Source organism: Pollicipes pollicipes, unplaced genomic scaffold, assembly GCF_011947565.3.
Source record: "Pollicipes pollicipes isolate AB1234 unplaced genomic scaffold, Ppol_2.1 Scaffold_3447;HRSCAF=4054_pilon_pilon_pilon, whole genome shotgun sequence".
NCBI classification, from domain to species: domain Eukaryota; kingdom Metazoa; phylum Arthropoda; class Thecostraca; order Pollicipedomorpha; family Pollicipedidae; genus Pollicipes; species Pollicipes pollicipes.
In genome coordinates this window covers 4,705,019-4,724,570 of record NW_023596297.1, presented here as the reverse complement: position 1 = coordinate 4,724,570, position 19,552 = coordinate 4,705,019, and the positions used below count along the sequence as shown (strand labels likewise).

General features: G+C 49.2%; 1 protein-coding gene across 1 annotated transcript in view; it reads left to right on the top strand.

Moving 5' to 3' along the window:
* Positions 1 to 3,647: 3,647 nt before the first annotated feature.
* The window catches only part of LOC119092045 (uncharacterized), a 40,097-nt gene continuing 24,192 nt past the window's right edge, over positions 3,648 to 19,552 (top strand). The window contains exon 1 of the mRNA XM_037215006.1: positions 3,648 to 3,707. Coding sequence (XP_037070901.1) covers positions 3,696 to 3,707 — 12 coding nt within the window. The 5' untranslated portion in view covers positions 3,648 to 3,695. The remainder of the gene's footprint in view (positions 3,708 to 19,552) is intronic.

Genomic DNA, 19,552 nt, shown 5'->3' with positions numbered 1-19,552 from the left:
CAGAGCGTAGTGCCCAGTCCACGGACAAGGTTGTACTCCCCAGAACTTTGACAGTCTCCACCCACCACCGGCTTATACTTTAACAGCTTATCAGCCCTTGAAAATCGTTTACTTTTTGGTCTACCATGAAATCGTAGAATACCGCGTTTGGCTACGAACATCTTAATAGCTCAAAGCCACGTGAACTCATTTGTATCAAATTTGTAATTCCCCGATAATGACCTATGTGTCAAAATAAAGCCAAGTAAGGTCGGAATTCAAATCGATGTTCGATGCGCTCTCAAGCAATCCCATGCAACCGCCGGTCAGAGGCCAATGACCTTATTTGACCCTTAAATGGTCAAGTTTACCAAAATCTTCGGAATTGTTTTGCAGATTTCAGTTTGAAATAAGCATCAGGAACGACACGAAGAGGAGTCTTCCGAGCAGAAAAGGTTTGATCGGGGTCATTTGAAGTCAGGGACCCTGACCTTAATGAAAGCCAAAATAAGATGTCTGGCGGCGTCTCTGAGGCAGCGAATTCGACATGGGCGTCACAACTATCTATGAGTCAAATCTTTAGTAATACAACGGTTTAGTTTTGATATTGATCGTACCTTCCCGCACAACGGGCTGAAGCGAAACGAGACGTGGGCGTCAGTGATGAGAGTGAACACATGGAAAAAACGTTGCCATTCTTCAGTCAAAGTTGCAGATGGAACCACCATACCCAGTCAGTCCTAGCAAGATCATGGTAAGACGGAAGCACGTCAAGACGATGCAGAACACGGTCAAGGACGGTGACAGGCGGCAGCCGATACCTGGCGATGGATACAGAACTGGACGCACGTACAAACCGACGCAAACTGAAAATACAAAGCCGGGTGCCACTGCGCTAGACTAGACTGGAATCGTTCCTAACCTAGAACAGATCCTGATGAATATGTTTTGGAGATGATGTGCCACAGAAACGAAAAATCCGATAAAATTCAGGGAGTACTTACGGCAATCACAGTGCGGCTCCTTAAGGTCACGGTTAATATCGGCGCTTATCACAACCTTAGCACTGGATGGTCAGGGAGCAGATGCTAGTGTTGGTAACGTCACAGTCAACATCGGCGCTTATCACAACATTATCACTGGATGGTCAGGGAGCAGATGCTAGTGTTGGTAACGTCACAGTCAACGTCGGCACATAACACAGCCACCTCCGAATCAAAGACCTTCGCCTCAAGGTCAGCCACCGCGCACCTTTGAGGCGGGCACACGGAGCTAAACATGGTTCGCCGCTTACCGTAGGGCGGTGTCGAAACAAAACAAGCGGCCAAAGCCAAAATAAGTGTTTAAAGCGATTGCAGGCTGCTGCCAAGAGAGGGCGCTGTAATTGTTGTGATGTGCGCCGGACTGCTCCCGTCCCGAGTGAGAACAGCGACACCTCTTACCCTCGGCCGTCCAGCCGTTCAGTTGTTCACCCATGAAGGAATCACTCACTATTTTAGGTTGCAAGTATTTTTTGCAATGAGCACAGCTTGTGCATATTTGGGAACAAAGGCACGTGCGCCCTTCTGCGCGCCATTTTACACCCGTCTGTGCAGCCTCGATAACCTCAATGGACGATAATGGCACAAAGCTGGCATGCATTGCCACTGCACGCTGCAAAGCACTGATGCATTTCGCCTGAGGCGTTTCGCAACGCGCGACGTCAGATTTCGGGGAGACAGCGGCGGCGGCATCCCATCGCGTTGTTTGAAATGTACGCCAAACATGCATGGTATACATGTATGGTGTATATGAATGGTTTGAAATGTACACCATACACGCGTACATGCACACGCACCATGCATGTACACAATAGTGTAATGTTTTGCTCCTTTGTTTTGTTTTGTCAAATCACCTTTTCCATGTTATCTTTGAATCCCTCACTTCATCATCATCGAAGAGTTGCTTTACTTTATGAGATGTGTACTTAATAAATGGTCAGAAGTCTGGGGATCACTTCGAGTTAAGGCATGCACGCTGCGAAAGGATGTGCGGCTTACTTCTACCTACCTTTGAGTTTAAAGGTGGCGAAACTCAGGCCGCACCATGTTCGGGTCTGCCTTCAGGTGTTTCAAAATTATGAACACATCACCCTTTAGCAGATGGCCCGTGTCAGCCTTGCAGAATCCATGCAGAGGGATATTTGTTCTTGACAACGCCACCTGACGCCGCTTACAAGAAGAAATATTTAAGAAGGAACCTAGCCGCCGCCCACCTTTCAAACAACGCGATGGGCTGCCGCCACCACTGCCTCCCCCCCCCCCCCCCCCCAGAATCTGACGTTACGCGTTGCGAAGCGCCTCACGCGAATTTGGCGTGTAATGAAAAGGCACTTAAGATTTAAGGTTTTTTCGCAAAACAAGATAATGGATGACTGCAGCGTTTCTCCCAGGCACGAGGCAACAATTCATCAGAATGTGACTCCAGCTCAAAGACCTTTCAGTTTCATTACAGCTTAGAGATTTCAAGCAGGTAAACATAGCTATTTGAGACCAATGGCTATAATATGCTGTTTAGAAACATTCATAATTGAACTGAGTTTGACCACTATATAATTATAATAATTGCAGCTATTGGAGCAGAACGCAAAAGAGTGGACGGGACTTCCAATGGGATCCGGGCGCAGGTTATAAAAACACGGCTCGAATGACTGCGCCGCGGTAGGAACACTGGGCTGATGCTGTACTTCAGTTCTGACTAAGCTTTTAGTTTATTGCAGGACATCTTAGCTATCGAATCGTCACAATGTAACATCTGCGTTTTACGTACTTCCGAATTATGTGTGAAGAGAGCAACATGAATTCCAGTGTCATGCTCGAAGAGGAACAATTTTTGTTTTTGCTTTGCCACATGCTGTTTACTTGCTACCTTGTCTGCATGGTTGTTTGCTCTGGATCAGAGGCGGCATTTTTGAGCCCACAGACCTGCAACGCGCGGGCTTAAAAGGCTTGGAGAGGTTTTCGCAGATATTGTAAGCTACATAGCGGATACTGGCGGGCATACTACATCTAGGATTATCCCACTTGCATTTTCTATGCTCGATCGTTTTTGTTTGGCTCATATGGGACCAGCAGGCTACCTTTAATTAATGGTAGGTTTCATGTCCCGGACATACATGATTTCTGTGATTTTTCGCTCAAAATGACCATAATTATTGTGTGTTTGATGAATCGAATTACTTGTTGCTCGTCGTCCGACGAAGGATTGTCATCCAAAATAGGGTGATATCATTTTGGCCAAGTTACTATTATTTACTCTCATATGATCCCGTACTTATGGTGTTTTGCACATGATCATCGTTCCCTTGCGTGAGAAAACAACGCGCTCCGATAAAATAACCGCCTAACATCATAACTCACAGCACCTATCGCTCCACACCAGCAGCCTGTCTGTCGAGGGACCCCCAGCTCCCAGCGGGGACGTCCGGAGTCGGACCACCAGGCGCTCGCGGTGGCACCAGCCCCACCGGCGGCCCGCGGTGCCGTGCAACCGGACGCGCCACCAGCCATTCCGACCCGGCACGTCACTGGGTCAGGCGGGCGCGACGGCTGCCGGACGGCGCGGCGTCACGGAACGTCGTGGGCGACGCGCCGCCGCCGACGCGGCCGGTATTTAACGGCGGCGGGCGGCGGACGGCGGCCAGCGGCGACGCCGACCCCGCGCAGCGCACCGTCGACATGGGAGCCCAGGTGAGCGAGCCGTCCGCGGCGGAGTCAGCGCCCGACGGAAACGGAGCCCGTCACATCGGCGGCGCCGTCTGTGACGTCACGGGCCATATGGTCCGGCGAGGAATTCAGTTGGCGGAGTCGTGGACGCGAAGTTCAATCGCACAACGCACACACGCTTGGACTCCACCTGTGCTCGAGGTATGACATCTGTACCAAACACCGCGTTGTATCACTATTTTTGCAACATTGTGATGGTACCGGCCAGTTGTTCGTGGTGCGGATCACGCAGCCGGGTTTTAAGTCCCACGGCACTGATAATCGGCCGGCGGTGAAGTGCAAGATCCCGGGACAGGGTACCCGCCACACCAATCCCCTGCCGATGAACACCATGAGCGTGGGAAGGTAATGGAGCCGTGTGGCCATCGATCGTGTCAATAATACAGGTACCGCCACTGGTGGGCACCGTCTTGGGTAGCCCGCCACTTATGTCTACCAAATCGCCGTCCGTGAAGAGGTGATCAGAAGTACTGCAGGACCCATTCTCTTCTACACCAGGACCATACTAAGCACTCACATCATTCCTGCGTGCCCTCACCCCTGTATAACCGCTCTTCTACGCACATGCAAGCCGCCCTCCTCCGCACTGCTGATCTTGCGCGAAATGTCATGCTTCTTACTTTTTGAGCTAATAAGCAACAGTAAGCTTCTGACTGGTCCTTGGGTATCTCAGCAGGTTTTTGTTTCAGCTTTCGAGCATGCCATTTTCAGCTCACCCAGACATGTTGCTCAAACTGTCATCTTCGTCATTGGGGCTTTACAGCGCACTGAGCTGCTGAGGCTGGCTAGCGTCGCCTGCCGGTCACCCTGACAGGAACGGCAGGCACCGCTGGGAATCCGACCCCATACATCCAGTGTCCCATCCCGGCACGACATATAGTCAAGAACGTTGTGGAATGAGGGCTGCTTGACCTTTTTTTGACGACCTATTTTGTTATGGATTTTGAGGAAGCTTTCCTGATCCATAGCTTATGAATGCTGTTTGCTCCATGAGTGGTCTCCATGTATGCAATTCTTGATACAATGTGCATTGATGATGTGATTCGCAATTATATCAGAGTGTACCTGAATTTGGATACGAATTTGTGTTTGAATATATTCCTGTAGAAAAATCGTTCATGTCATGAAGATGTGATGGAACTTAAATGAGTGGGCGTTTGGACGGTATATACATATTTATACTCAAACGTTGGGACAAATGTAGGAGTGATCAGAAGGGTTATCAACGGATATATCGCAGGGAGTCACCTCAGATAGTGAGGTCATTGTAATATATGAATAGGTCATATAGGCATAGGTCATATGTAAAGTAAAGCATATCACCCTAGAAAAGGTTCTGTAGAATATAACGCATCACCTTAAAGAACGGTGTTGTAAAATATATCGTTAATTAGAATGGGAGACACCTGTCAAAATCTCGCTGCTTGACTCCGTTGCAAAAAGGCCAAACGAGCAACTGGCTGTGAATTAAGTGTGTGCCAGTGTGCAGGCCTATTTATAACTGGCAATGAAAATCACTTATTTTCATGGCACGTAGATGCTACATAAGCCCTAGTGATAAATTATTCGTGATTCAGTGTCAAAAGGCTGTGATTAAACATGTATTACTACTGCTCATCATCCACGATCACTGGCAGCGTTTCTTTTGATGCAACCACCCAGTTGGGGGCGCCGCGCAGAACATGGTCAACCGGCGATAATTTGGTGCGGAATGACCTGTACTAAACATCACCAAATATTTCTTCGAAAGATTACGAGCCTAACCTGGGCCAGGCGATATACTTTTTCATGTTCCTCTCAGAGCTGACATCTGGTGGTACAAACTACAGCTGAAATGATGATCTTGATATCACATGATATGAATTGAAATGAAATGATAATATAAATATTGACATGAGACATGCAGTGCATGTTTTGTGATTAACTCGGAGATAAAAATATTGATATAAAATTATGTGAATTGAAATGAAATAATAATATAAATATTGAAATGAGACATGCAGTGTATGTTTTCTGATAAACTCGGTGAAACAGACAAATGGGTGGACAACTTATTTTGTAACGGACAGCTATTGAAAACATCGTCCAACATGCGCAGCATTTCAGCGACCACGAAACATAGCATATAACCATACCAAACAGCTTCGGGTGTTGAGTCTGATATGCACATTTCGCTATCCTACAGCTCCTATTTCTGCACAAGTATAGTCCCACGCATCACGGGCCATCGCAAGCTTCATAAAGCTGTGGAGCGACCCACTCCCATGCCGGAAGGATAAGGCCGGTGTGTCAAAATCGGTGCAACTGAAACGTTAAGTTTGGAAAAGAAGGGACTCATTGTTGTACGCGGTCGCCTTTCCTGTAAACACCCGTTTTCATCCGCGCCGTTGATCAGGCAAAAAAGCAAAACCCGCTTTCTTAAAGGCGTTGGCGTGAGACTTACGTGCTTCAGGCGTGCGCATGTAGACCCATGTGGCCCCCTATGCTTATCGCGGGATGTCACGCTTCTGTCACCACTCGGACCGCCCTCCCTACGGCCTGAGTGAGGACCGGGAAGCATTCCTTATAAGCGAGGTTCTTCGGTGTTTCTGGGTTCTTGTGCACTCAGATGTGTTATCAGTGGCCATTCTGTCGCCAGCTCTGCGTCCCTGTCGAATAACAGCTCAGAATGATTGACAGCGAGTCTCACAGCTGGTAGAGCGAACGGGCCGACATCATCCTGCGACTCAGGGCGGTATTTCTCGACACACTTTACGACTTCCGTTCTGATTCCTGCATCCTTGTTACTCTTTATCATCAAAAGTACATCCTCTGGATGAAGCCAGTACGCATTCTTCTCCATGACGGGCTGCATTACCTCCTGCATTTAGCGTGGTGGAGCCATCGGGAGTTTCAGAGAACACAGGATGTTCATTGGCACCCCGAGACATGTGTCATTTTCTGTGGAACCATGTAAGTACCAGTGGTGCACCTGGTACTTAGCACATTCCTGAAGCTGGGTGTTCGGATTTGCCATCGACATAAATCCCAGCAGCACACATGCGCCATTCGTTGGCCACCTGCACTGCACCTAACATGCTGCCATATGTGTTCAGACGAATTCAGAAATGTGTGCATCGGCGAAGGTTATGGCACAGCGAGGGATGGGTCATCAGATGTCATTTATGTCTTCTGCCACTGATAAGGCTGTTCTGGACGACAGGCAGCTTACGCACTGCTCCTGCAGCCGCTTTGCCGAGCGATCCCGCCAACGACTCCAGTGCAGCTGTCAAATCATGTTCCTTGAACAGCTATTAACTATAAGCTCGCTGGCATGCTGCTGTCAGATGGACCAATGTGCAGGTCTATTGTTGATCAGTTCAAGCAGCCGGCAGATGGCGTCATAGTGTCACGTCTCCGCCATACTCGCAGGATATCGTCTGCAGTTCACTGAGCTGGGTGATAGCCTTATTAGACTGTGGCGGGAGTGTGAGGTGTATTCCCCACCGTGCTCGGATGTCATAAATATGTGCTTTTCTTGGCACACATTCCCTGCGCTGACAGAAGTGAGATCCTTCCAACCGCCAAAGTACAGTATAATATAAAGAAAGATGACCTTACAATAACTGTATATGTGATATTCGTTAAGCTGTATTTTGCCGAATTTTCAGTCACGACCATTGCCCACCGAGGAAAAATTAAAATGAGGTAGAACAATTTGAATAAACACTTTTCAAATATTAATCATCAAAATCCGGAAATTATTCACCCTCCCCTCTGTATCAGCTTAAAATTACAATGCGGCCGAACCTGGCGTCGGGTTCGCCGCATTTGTCGGCATCTTCTACTCGTATCGCCTGCGGGCATAAAAATGGAACGGCTATACATGATGAGCTGGCTGCTAGCAACTGACTCTGCTAACGATTACCACGTAACTGACCATGGTCTTTTTCTTTCCCGCGACATAACGAGCTGCCTAGTTTGGCACCGCCGGGCGCGACAGTGCCCGGCGGCGCCAAACATTCACCCTTTCGCTATTTGCTGTCCTGCCATTTGCTCACACAGCGCGCAAACGGTGCTGCGCGATCCTCGCCCAGTCTTGGAACGTGGTCTTAAGAGTAAAGGCGTCCTGATGTCAATCTTAACAAATCCAGGACATTTGGGACAATTTTTAGGTTATTAGAAGTTTAAAAACTACCTCTATTTCAGCTTCAAGCCGAATTTTAGTTTTGCCGCTAGATGACAGCGTCATCGCTTTGTTGAAGGAAATGTTCCACATTTGAACATACTGAGGCAAACATCAGATACCGCGAAAAAATCTCACTTACAATTTTTTACATATTTTTAAGTGGGGAAAGACTGCTCTAGACGACTTTTTAAGGAAACATGCTGCTCAGTACGTCATTGTCTGCGTCATGGAACATTTGTATGACATTTAAATTCTGCCAAAAACGTCGTGCGAAATTACCACCCTAGCACTCACTTGCAGTACTTCGATCTCCCGGAGGATGGCCGTGGTGCCGTGATGAAGTTATCTTAAAACAAATGTGTCCGATGACACACCCTACCGTTCAGCGTACAGATGAGCTTGACTTGTACAAAGTAAAATACTCCCTAGGGCCTTTTTAAAGTGCTAGACCCTCCGCAAGGGCCAGCACGATCCAAGAAACATCATATTTTGAGGCAGCTCTTGTCAGTTTTTTTGCCACCAAACCGTCGTTCACACGCGTTCAGGTGGGGTATCAGTTTCACCTCCTCGAAAGTTTTCTGAAACAACTTTTGAACGGTACAGTGCAGCAGCGCCAAACATTGCATAGTAATAGACCATTGAATGGAGATTCGTTTAATCTGATGCGACAAAGGAGTGCCACGCGAATTCATATCGGTTTGAGATTGTACCTGAGACAACAAAACAATTGAATTTAGGATCAGGATGAGTTTCATTGACATCGGATCAGGTGTGAACATCATATCAAACGTAAACCGATGCTAGGTGGTGTCGATCAGCACACGGAAACCGGTATTCTTCGCTCCCCTTACAAGTTTCGAATGACGCGGAGACGACCAACGCCAACGTCAATCCTATAAGACAGGCTTGTTCCAGACGCACCACGTCCCATGTAGACGGAAGTGTGACCTTAACCACATTCTCTTCACGCTGATTCAATGCATGCGAGGTTTTGGATGTCTGCCATCGACAGTTCTCGAGTTATTGGAGGCCAGGCGACAGCTGACACGACCAACTGATTTTCGACGCAATTAACGACACATCAATAGCTAATGTGGCACAGACTGGCATGTCAAGGCGACCCTTTGCAGTCATATATTAATAGAACCACACAGAAGACAGAAACAGGGAAGATGGACGATCCTCAAGACGGGTTTTTATTAAGTTCGGTGGGGTCAATGGTATGGTGCGTTGCTACGGCGGCAGGGTAGTCATAAGCCCAAAATACTGTATGATAGGTCTTACCAGGAGAAGAGAGGCTAAAGGAGAAGCTGATCATTAATTGCTTGCCACAGAGCTTATGTTCGCCGTCATAAATTATCGCGATTAAACGGCGTCTGTGGGAATAAATCATAGGCGTTTCCAGGTATAAAAAGGAGGGAAGTAAGGACACGTGACTTGAGCGTAGTCTGGTAAACCGGCCGACGTCTGCTGACGATCTGTTGCTGGCGGCCTTGGTCTTCGTGCACTGCAATCCCCCCTCGGACCATGGTAATTGTAGTTGCGTTGCAATAAAAGGTACCGAAACACATTCATGCACAGTTCACTCGGGACTGGATCGTGCAGTGTGCACTTAACATGGCTGTTGAAAATATTGGCTTGATGATTACTGGAATCGTTTTCTGTTTCCGATGGCGTAATGTCGCACGCACAAATGCATTCACATCTATTTAAGAACCAAGAGTTTGCCTTATCTTATTAGCCACTAGTATGGTTTTGGTACGAGCATTAATTAGGCAACATGCATCGCATACATAATTCCATTTGATCACGGCTTCTCGGAAGTGCAAGTTTGATAACCCAGGGGTCCTTGGATGGTAAGCAGCGCCAGAACCGACATTCCTAACACTGACTGAAACGGTCCGGCACTTCCGAGGTGGTAAAGATTTATCTGCCGGTCAAAGGACTTCAAATGTCTGGCGAATGTCAGCGACATGAGACAACCAGGGACTGTCAGCGCGGTATGAAGTTTACAGAGAAGTTTTGTCCGTCTTTCAATGGGATGGCGTGCCCGGGTTTTCATCAGCTATTGAAGCACTTAGTGAAGCATTGTTGAGAGCATGCGCAAGATACCACTCCAACCGTAAGCCACTAGTTTGCCTCTGCCCCATTCTAGTTAGCTGCGTAGTAGCCGGATCGAGAGACAGCGGCTGGAAGTTCTCAGTACTCGCAAATTAGCAGCTAAGACAGGCTGTGCCATGTTTTTAGATGAATCGTACCGCGAGGCGCGCATAGACATTCATAGTCATATAAGCATCCACGACACCACATCAGGTAGAATATCAAAGGATTGTTTTGACCTCGTGGTTTGCCTTTTCTTCCTGACATAAAGCCAAGAAGAGTTGGAATATTCAGGTAAATCATCAAATTAAGTGCGTGTGCGTTGCTCGCACAATGGTCAGATCGTGAAGTTCTACTTTCTTTCATTTACGGCATAGGATCAGCGGTAACAATCAAACTAACTAATATGTGATTTGACCTAGCCTTTAACGTCACTGATCAAAACCTCGTCCATCCCATTTATTCCCTTCGCAAAAGGCTTCAAATATCAAGTGGACTTTGAATTTGCAAATGTATATGTAAATGCAGGTAATGAAGTACAATGACGAAGCGAACACAGGAATCACTCATACAAGCACCCCTAATCCAGTACTCTGTCATGAGCTTGCAGGGCAAGATAACCTTGATAAGGCATCCCTAGCACATCTGATATTAAAGGCAAGATTACATCAAGGGGATGAACTTGATCCCCTCCTAGTTGTAGTGTATGCCTGATACCCGTGAAAACGAAGTCACAGCTGGAAGAGTACTTGATAAAGCAGTACAAGCCAAGGGTTATAGGCATTTTTGCCAAAATTAGCCGGATGCGCTGACAATAATCTTTTGAAGTTGAAACTTTGAATCATGTTCCATCGGCTGAAGCCGATTTCTAGTGATTTTGACCGCACTTTAAAAGCTTGTATGGTCTGAGGATGGAAGAAGGGGATTACCATTCATCAGTGTCAGTGATAACCAATAACATATTTCAAAAAGGCTTTCTTTTTCGGAATTACTGAAAACGACGATGTTTCTTTGCTGCTGGAACGTAAATCAATATTACAGACTAACACTCAGATCAACACCACACACATTTTGTGCAACGACAATTATTTCCAAGACACTACGCTCCTGTCGTTACCCGTCTACGTAACATTGGATTGCTGTATATTCCAAGACACTACGCTCCTGTCGTTACCCGTTTACGTAACATTGGCTTGCTGTATGTACCAAGACACTACGCTCCTGTCGTTACCCGTTTACGTAACATTGGATTGCTGTATATTCCAAGCGGCTCGTCGATCCACGTATTCCTGTGGCTCTGCCCATCCTCACTCAGTCCTTACGTGCACTTATGGGGAAAAGGACAGATTAGCCAAATGTTTTGTCTTCGTCGAACTGAAAAAAAATACAGTTAAGTGAATGCGATCAAAACAGTGCCCTAAATTCGGGGACATATGTTAGGATCCTGGGTTACTATAGATTGACTGGCCCGGCTACGCCTCCTCCGTACCTAATACGACTGGCTTGCAGCCCAGCATCAGTGCGTGTACGCTGATTCTTCAAATTACGAAGGCGTGTCTCTTGTTTCCTGTAGTGGATGTTCTGACGTCTTGGACAAATCCGAATCAGCCCGAGAAATCTAACGCTCCGTGAAGCCATCAGACCGGACAGTTCATCATCGCTGTTGATGCCAACTTATCGTGGGCCAAGTTAGTATCATGTCGGTATGTTTTTCCTGCCGCATCTAGCAATCCTCAAGGCCCGACTTCGAGCAGCTTGGGCTAGTGGAAAAATAATCACAAGCGGAACTGAAAACTCTGCCCAATTATTTTGAAGCCTCTGGACACCACGTTTTAGCCTTAAGGGTAGGGTTGCACAAACGCGCCTTGCTCAAGTTTTGGAGTGCTTTCTAATGTTTAGCTCGTACACGTGCGCGAAGTTTTACTCGGGTGCGTGCACGGGGAAGCGAAAAACAGAATACTGGTGCGTTGTAATTTGGTAGGAACTTCAACCGGTCTTCCACAACTTCACAACATAGCCGTTGGTGGACGTTGATGACACGTCCGTGTCTGTTAGCAATTCCATACCCCACCGAGGTCAACCTTCCATCCTAGAGCAAACTGCGATACAAGTATGGCAATGGTATCAGCTGGGTGGTGCTGGCCCTGCCCCGACCCCCGCTCCGGCGACCCGTATCGCCTGCTGGCGTGATAATCCTCACATGGCGTGCCGGCTCTGTGTGCCCAGCCAATGGCCGGCTCAGTCCGCGCCGCGGGCGGCGGCAGGCTCGCGCAGAGCGGTTATGTGACGTTCGGTTTTGGGTAGGAGAGGGGCTGGCTCTGTACACGCAGCTAGCTCCAGCGAGACTCGGACGCACCTCGGGGCCGAGCAATGGGCGTGCCGCACTGCGTGGTGCCCTTCCTACGTATGACAGGCTGGGCATGCATTGTGCATGACAGCACAAAATCAGTCGCGACAGCGGAGGGTGGTCACTGGTCATACCCAACACATCTGAATTGCATGTCCTTGTCCATGATGCATATTGATTAATGAGCGCTGGTGTATTGAATTGTTAACAGATTTTTGCTGATTAGAAGATAACGTTTGATCCTGTTCCTCCTCTTGCTCCGCTGCTCCCACGTCGCGATGGCGTTCCCACCCATGTAATTCTAGGTATTCCACAAGAGCTTTAAATCCATCTGGCCTTTCGGAAAAATAGTAGACATGCGTTCCACACAATCATAGCGATGACCGACTGCAAGAGATGCGTCGCCATACTGGGAAGGCACTGTTGTTAAGCACATGCGTCAGCAACATCGCAGCGACAGGCTGTAAGTAGTTAGGGCTGGGGGGGGGGGGAGATGTTGCAACAATATGAGGGCTAGGGAACATCCCTCTCCGCCCCTTCCTCGATGTGAGCCGAAACTGAGCCGTGTTTGGTGCATTCGAGACTGATTTGAAGAGCGTTCTCCTGCGAGCAATTTCCGCGAACAGAGACGTGGTTTGTTATATGGGTCAGGCTTGTACCGGAGCAATTACGATTGTGGCAAAATTACAATTACGGCAAAAATGTCTGTACCGGAGCAATTACGATTGTGAGGATAACAGACAGTTGTCAGTCCTGGTAAATCCGGGACCTGAAATGTAGCTGTTTCTGCGCTTTACGCAGTTACGTAGAGCTAAACCGCCGTCACGTTGAAAGCATCACCAGTGATTGCTCTTGCCCAATTTAAGCCGGCAGTATCCCGCTGCTTTCCGTGTATTTGAATACATTTTATATAAGTTGAAAACACTGTGCAGGCCCAATATTTTCAATCTGATTGCGAGTGTGTACCATGCCGCTAGCCACAATATTTCTGGAGCTCACCTGAGGCACAGCGGCATGCAGAGAGCGTGTCTTGAGACGGTTGTGAATCCGCTCAACATTTTATAGCACACAATCCCGGGGAATTGCCTGTTTACAGGGTCTCTTGATATGTCTCGGTCAGGATATCGCAGCCGGTGTAGCGTTTGTTGGTGTCATGGATTCGGCGTGAATGTGTTCGTTTTGTTCTTTCCTTTTTCTTGGTTATCAGGCTTCTATAAGTTGTTGACATGCATAGCACAAATGATCGTTCTATTCCCTTTTTTCTCGAGTCTAACCGTGATCTAACTAACTTGGTGATCCTATAACGCATGTAACTTTTTTGGTCAAATCCATTACCATTTTGCTACAAGGTATCCAGAACGGTTCGATCAGACCGATGAACGGCATTCGCTCGCGATCCTGGAGCGATATCTCGACAGCGACGGGTCCGAGCGATGAACGGCATTCGCTCGCGATCCCGGAGCGAAATCTCGACAGCGACGGGTCCGAGCGATGAACGGCATTCGCTCGCGATCCCGGAGCGAAATCTCGACAGCGACGGGTCCGAGCGATGAACGGCATTCGCTCGCGATCCTGGAGCGATATCTCGACAGCGACGGGTCCGAGCGATGAACGGCATTCGCCCGCGATCCCGGAGCGGTATCTCGACAGCGACGGGTCCGAGCGATGAACGGCATTCGCTCGCGATCCCGGAGCGAAATCTCGACAGCGACGGGTCCGAGCGATGAACGGCATTCGCTCGCGATCCCGGAGCGAAATCTCGACAGCGACGGGTCGGAGCGATGAACGGCATTCGCTCGCGATCGCGGAGCGATATCTCGACAGCGACGGGTCCGAGCGATGAACGGCATTCGCTCGCGATCCCGGAGCGAAATCTCGACAGCGACGGGTCGGAGCGATGAACGGCATTCGCTCGCGATCGCGGAGCGATATCTCGACAGCGACGGGTCCGAGCGATGAAATGCATTTGCTCGAGATCGCGGAGCGATATCTCGATAGCGACGGGTCGGAGCGACTCGGCAGTATCACACGCCGTTTGGAAATCGATCAAGCAACTGTGTGGTGACAAGCATGCGGTGACACATCACTTGTCGTGCGCTCACAAGCTGGGAAGTGGATTTTGGTGTCTCCGTTGTTTTTCACATGTTGTGTCTATATTTCGGAACCCAGTGCAGGTAGGGGAACAAATTTTCAACTGTATTTTTGCAGCGCTTGATGCATCGTCTGCAATTCGTACGCTTAACATGGCTCTGTGCGATGCGCGGTTGCGCCGCGAATCACCGGGACAAGTCGGGAATGTCGTTCCAAAAAGCTGCACCGAACATGACACGCTAGCGTCCCATAGACTTACTAAAGGGGGCACCGTGAGTACCAAAACCCAAAGGGCGGGATTTGATGATTACCTCCTAGACCGCATTTTGGTATGGTATATTTCGTATTCCATCATTTCATTTGACGTTCATTACGAAGCAAGACAGTAAGCGATGATGATGGAGGAAACCCAAATAAGCTGATGTTTTGCTACGCACTTTCAATTACTGTTCACTGCGCATCAGCGAAATTGCATCAGGTTTAATCGTTCAAGCGAGCATGTTGTGCAATCGCAAGCACTGAATTTCACAGACTATGCTCACAAAACATACAAATCGATTTGCGCCGTTCGCAAGTCTATCCACGTGACAGAGAAACATGTTGCCTGACGAGCACAGCTATTAATCTGCACAATTTGGATAGCTCGTGTCTGGTTGCTCAGGTTGTGCTCCAGCTGTCGCAGGAATGTTAGCAGTACCGTCTGTTTAGCTGTGTTAACGGCCAGTGCAGGGACACTACCACGCGAGTTTTAGTGGAAACTGTAATACGGACGGTCATGTAATTAATTTGCGTGATACGTTATGAATCTCGAATACCATTTGGTTGCCAGGCTGGGCCAAATGTTATCTCATCTTTGAGACCATTTTGGTGTCGGAACCAGTGTCTACGTGAAAGGCTCCGCTTAGCGTTACGCTCATCCGACGGCCGCTCAACATACAATCCATACGAATCAACGTATGAAAAGGAAATCGATGCATTATAGAGATGACCTACCTACAACTACATTTTTCGGTGGGATGTGTGGAGGCTCAATGGAGAGCGTGGTGGCTCGGTGGGCTGCGTGGTTGCTGGGTGGGATGCGTGGTGGCTGGGTGGGATGCGTGGTGGCTGGGTGGGATGCGTGGTGGCTTGATGGGATGCGTGGTGGCTGGGTGGTGTGCGTGGTGGCTCGGTGGGATGCGTGGTGGCTCGGTGTGATGCGTGGTGGCTGGGTGGGATGCGTGGTGGCTCGGTGGGCTGCGTGGTGGCTTGATGGGATGCGTGGTGACTGGGTGGTATGCGTGGTGGCTCGGTGGGATGCGTGGTGGCTCGGTGAGATGCGTGGTGGCTCGATTGGATGCGTGGTGGCTCGGTGGGAGGTGTGGTGGCTCGGTGGAATGCGTAGTGGCTCGATTGGATGCGTGATGGCTCGGTAGGATGCGTGGTGGCTCGGTGGGATGCGTGGTGGCTCGATTGGATGCGTGGTGGCTTGGTGGGATGTGTGGTGGCTCGGTGGGATGCGTGGTGGCTCGGTGGGATGCGTGGTGGCTCAGTGGGATGTGTGGTGGCTCGGTGGGATGCGTGGTGGCTCGATTGGATGCGTGGTGGCTCGGTGGGATGTGTGGTGGCTCGATGGGATGCGTGGTGCGCGGCTCTGAGCAAGTGCCGCTGTGTGACCCTGTACAAGCGGCTCTCTGTGTTGCTATGGACGGGGAATGTCCTCCCTCCGGAGACTATTTCTTTATCGCTACAGGGAAGTGAGACGCATTGCAAAATCTCGTGATGATGACAACTAAGGGTGATTGTTTCCAAGAAGTTTATCGGAGAAATATGCTCCAGATAAATTATGTACTCGACATAACGCGTTCTGTCTTAAGTTCGGAGGAAATAATTGGTGCAGCGTAGCTAGAGACTCATTTTGTCCTTGACGACAGCGTAGCGTGATCCCCACCTCACCGTACATACCTGCCATGGCGTTCATAGAGGGCCATCGACGGCGTCGACGATACTGATTCGTCGACGTGGAAACGGTGCGATTTCGCACCCGCCGCCCTAGCTGATTGATCAGCTGCACGTCATGGACGGAAACGCACGGCCGCAATGGGAACCGGGCTCATGTACACAATGCAATGGCACGTCTCACCTCCACCCAGCGTATGAGGTATGAGTATGAGTGTGAGTATGAGGTATGGGTGGGTATGAGTATGAGGACAATGGGCTCGGTAGGACTGTGAATTCTGAAGTATTTCAGAAAGGTATTTTCAAAGTGCCTCATTCAATGACAACACAGGAAACTGACATGCATCAGTTTTTCTACAAATGGAAATCAGCTGTGGCGTTCTGTGCTCGTTGAGACGTGCTGTAGAACTCTTACCAATTGTGATAAATCCATGGATTAAGTGTACGTGTGTGTGCGTGTGTGTAAGTGACCAGCGTGCCATCCACACATCTATAGATTGGACTGGGCTGAAAGCGCCTGAATATGGATAGAGTTGAGTTTTGGAATTGACAAGGCATAACAGATGGAAATGAATAAGAAATCATATCAGGACACTAAAAAATACATGTGTTCACACATGTTACGCTGACATTTTACTTTTGATAGGATTGAAATGTGACAGATTTCTATGCACCACTCTGGGAACAAATTTGGTTAGCATATTAGATGGAGCAGGCTTTGGAACCTCTGTTAACGCGCATTCGGCTTTAAGACTAATGGATTGGATTGGACATCCTGGCAGTTTACTCCGTGACGGTCGCGATCTGTAAATTCGCATCCCATTCATGTATTTCAAGACTGATCCTTTGATAAAGCTGATCGTTCGCGCCGCTGGAGGGGCGATGGCTCCGTCTTCTCTGCATCGGATCTTTGAGTGAGGATGTGCCGAAATGTTCACTTGTATCGACAGTTCTGATGCGGAGAAGCCTTGGGCAATAAATTGTCCGCCTAAGTTGAGTCTACGTCAGTGACAAGTTTATTTATGTCAAAGCCTTAGACCATTATATACTGGTAAAGTACCGATGGCAAATACCATGTACCAGTGTTCAACTGGTGAGTCAGATGGCTTTGCCTGTTTTATGTGTCGTGTGTGCCCAACAGCTCAGCGTGGGTGCAAAGTTCAGGTGTTTGTGTCGTGGGACACTGTCAAGGACACCGGAAACCAAACGCCGTCCGCTGTCAACCATTCCACGGCGAGGCAGGCTGTCTGACCGCAGCCGGGCCTGGCTTAAATTCGTGGCTTTGTGGCCACGCCCCACGGAATTCGTATTCAGATTCTTGAGACGGTGGATCTTAAGGTATCACCCACCGTAATGCTGAGAGGCGGATTCCTTGCGAGCTAAGAAATGACGCGTGACGCTGGCGATGACGTGTTGAGAATTGCCACCGGTACCTGTCATCAGTCAAAGGGACAAACACCGGCGCCAGCCGCCGAGGCCTTGCCGCGCCTCCGGCCGGGCATCTCCATCAGTAGCTGTACGGCCGGGCGGCTGCAGGGCAGAGCGGCTGGCGTGGCACGTCTCCTCTGTGTGCTGTTGCCGACGTAAATGATGCTTTCACGGCTGCATATTTCTGGAGATCCCAACGCCACGCCGCGCTGGCCTCTGTTCCACCATGGACACTACATGATCAGTATGCATTGCCTCTGCATATGGTGCCCATTTCTGGCAATGTTCTGTGCGGCAGGGCCGCCTCGTGCTGATCTCTTTGCAGTAATGTCCTCTGAGCTTCATAGCACTGAATTTGCAACTGCATGTGTTTTCATATACGGTAGCAGATGTTGCCATGTGTAACAGGACTATTTGCTGCCACATTTGTTGTTATAAAAGCACTACTTGCTTCGATAGGTGTTGTCATTATGAGCAGAAATATGCGAAGAGACACGGTTTAAGATCATATCAAAATTATGTCGTCATTAGATTTATTAAAACAAGAGCTCTAGTAAAGTGTATTTACTGGTGCCTGGTGGTCCGTCACATGCCGAGAGGGCCAGCTGCAGGAAATATCTGCGCTACTGTTAGCGTTCGCTGGCATGTCCATCTCCATGTGCGTGCATGTGTGGTGTGTGTAACAGCGGCGTTGACCTCATGTGTCCACAGGAGGGAAAGGCGGGGGAGGGCTTTAGACACTTGCATACTTGCGGCCGCCGCAAGCATCTGAATTTATATGATCAGTACTGGCCTGTTCTTTTCATTGTTGAAGTGTAGCAATTTGCGACAAGTAGGTTTGGAAGAAGTACAGATGGAGGGAGAGCGGACGAGATTTCTGAAGATGGCGCTGATAGCGATAACTGTAAGGATAATGGTGGCTTTTAAATGATGACATACTAGGACTGATAATTGACATCGAATATATAAGTTTAGCTCGGATGCGTGCCGTATGGAAGGTCATTACTAATGACTCAGTTCCGTCGAGATATATCGGCAAATGGATAACTCTTGCCATGTGATAACAAATATATGAAGCTAACTGCAAGCCGGAGATAAACTGAAGCGTGATTTCCAGCTGCGTGTAGGTTATTTCTGCACGCGCTTCGCTCCCGTGGTTAGGACGCGAGGTTTGCGCTCGCCTCCCCGCGCGAATAAGCGACGCTGGTGACGTCCGCTCGCCTCCCCGCGCGAATAAGCGACGCTGGTGACGTCCGCGTCGCCTCCCCGCGCGAATAAGCGACGCTGGTGACGTCCGCTCGCCTCCCCGCGCGAATAAGCGACGCTGGTGACGTCCGCTCGCCTCCCCGCGCGAATAAGCGACGCTGGTGACGTCCGCGTCGCCTCCCCGCGCGAATAAGCGACGCTGGTGACGTCCGCTCGCCTCCCCGCGCGAATAAGCGACGCTGGTGACGTCCGCGTCGCCGTCAACCAACAGCGTAACGGCGACTCGCGTCTTAACAACTTAAAGTGGAGCCCAGGTGACACGGGCAGTGGAAAAAATTATCTTCACGGGAGGGAATGTCAAGACTTTCTCCAAACACTAGCGAATTTGGACTGGATTTCTGCGAAAGCGCCATGCATCTAGGGTGAATATCGTGGCTTACATAAACCATGACCACAGTGGCTATGTCCTGAGGTAGCATTTGTGAACTGGTTTGCACGCTTGGATCAGTCATACTGCCCGCGTAACGCTGT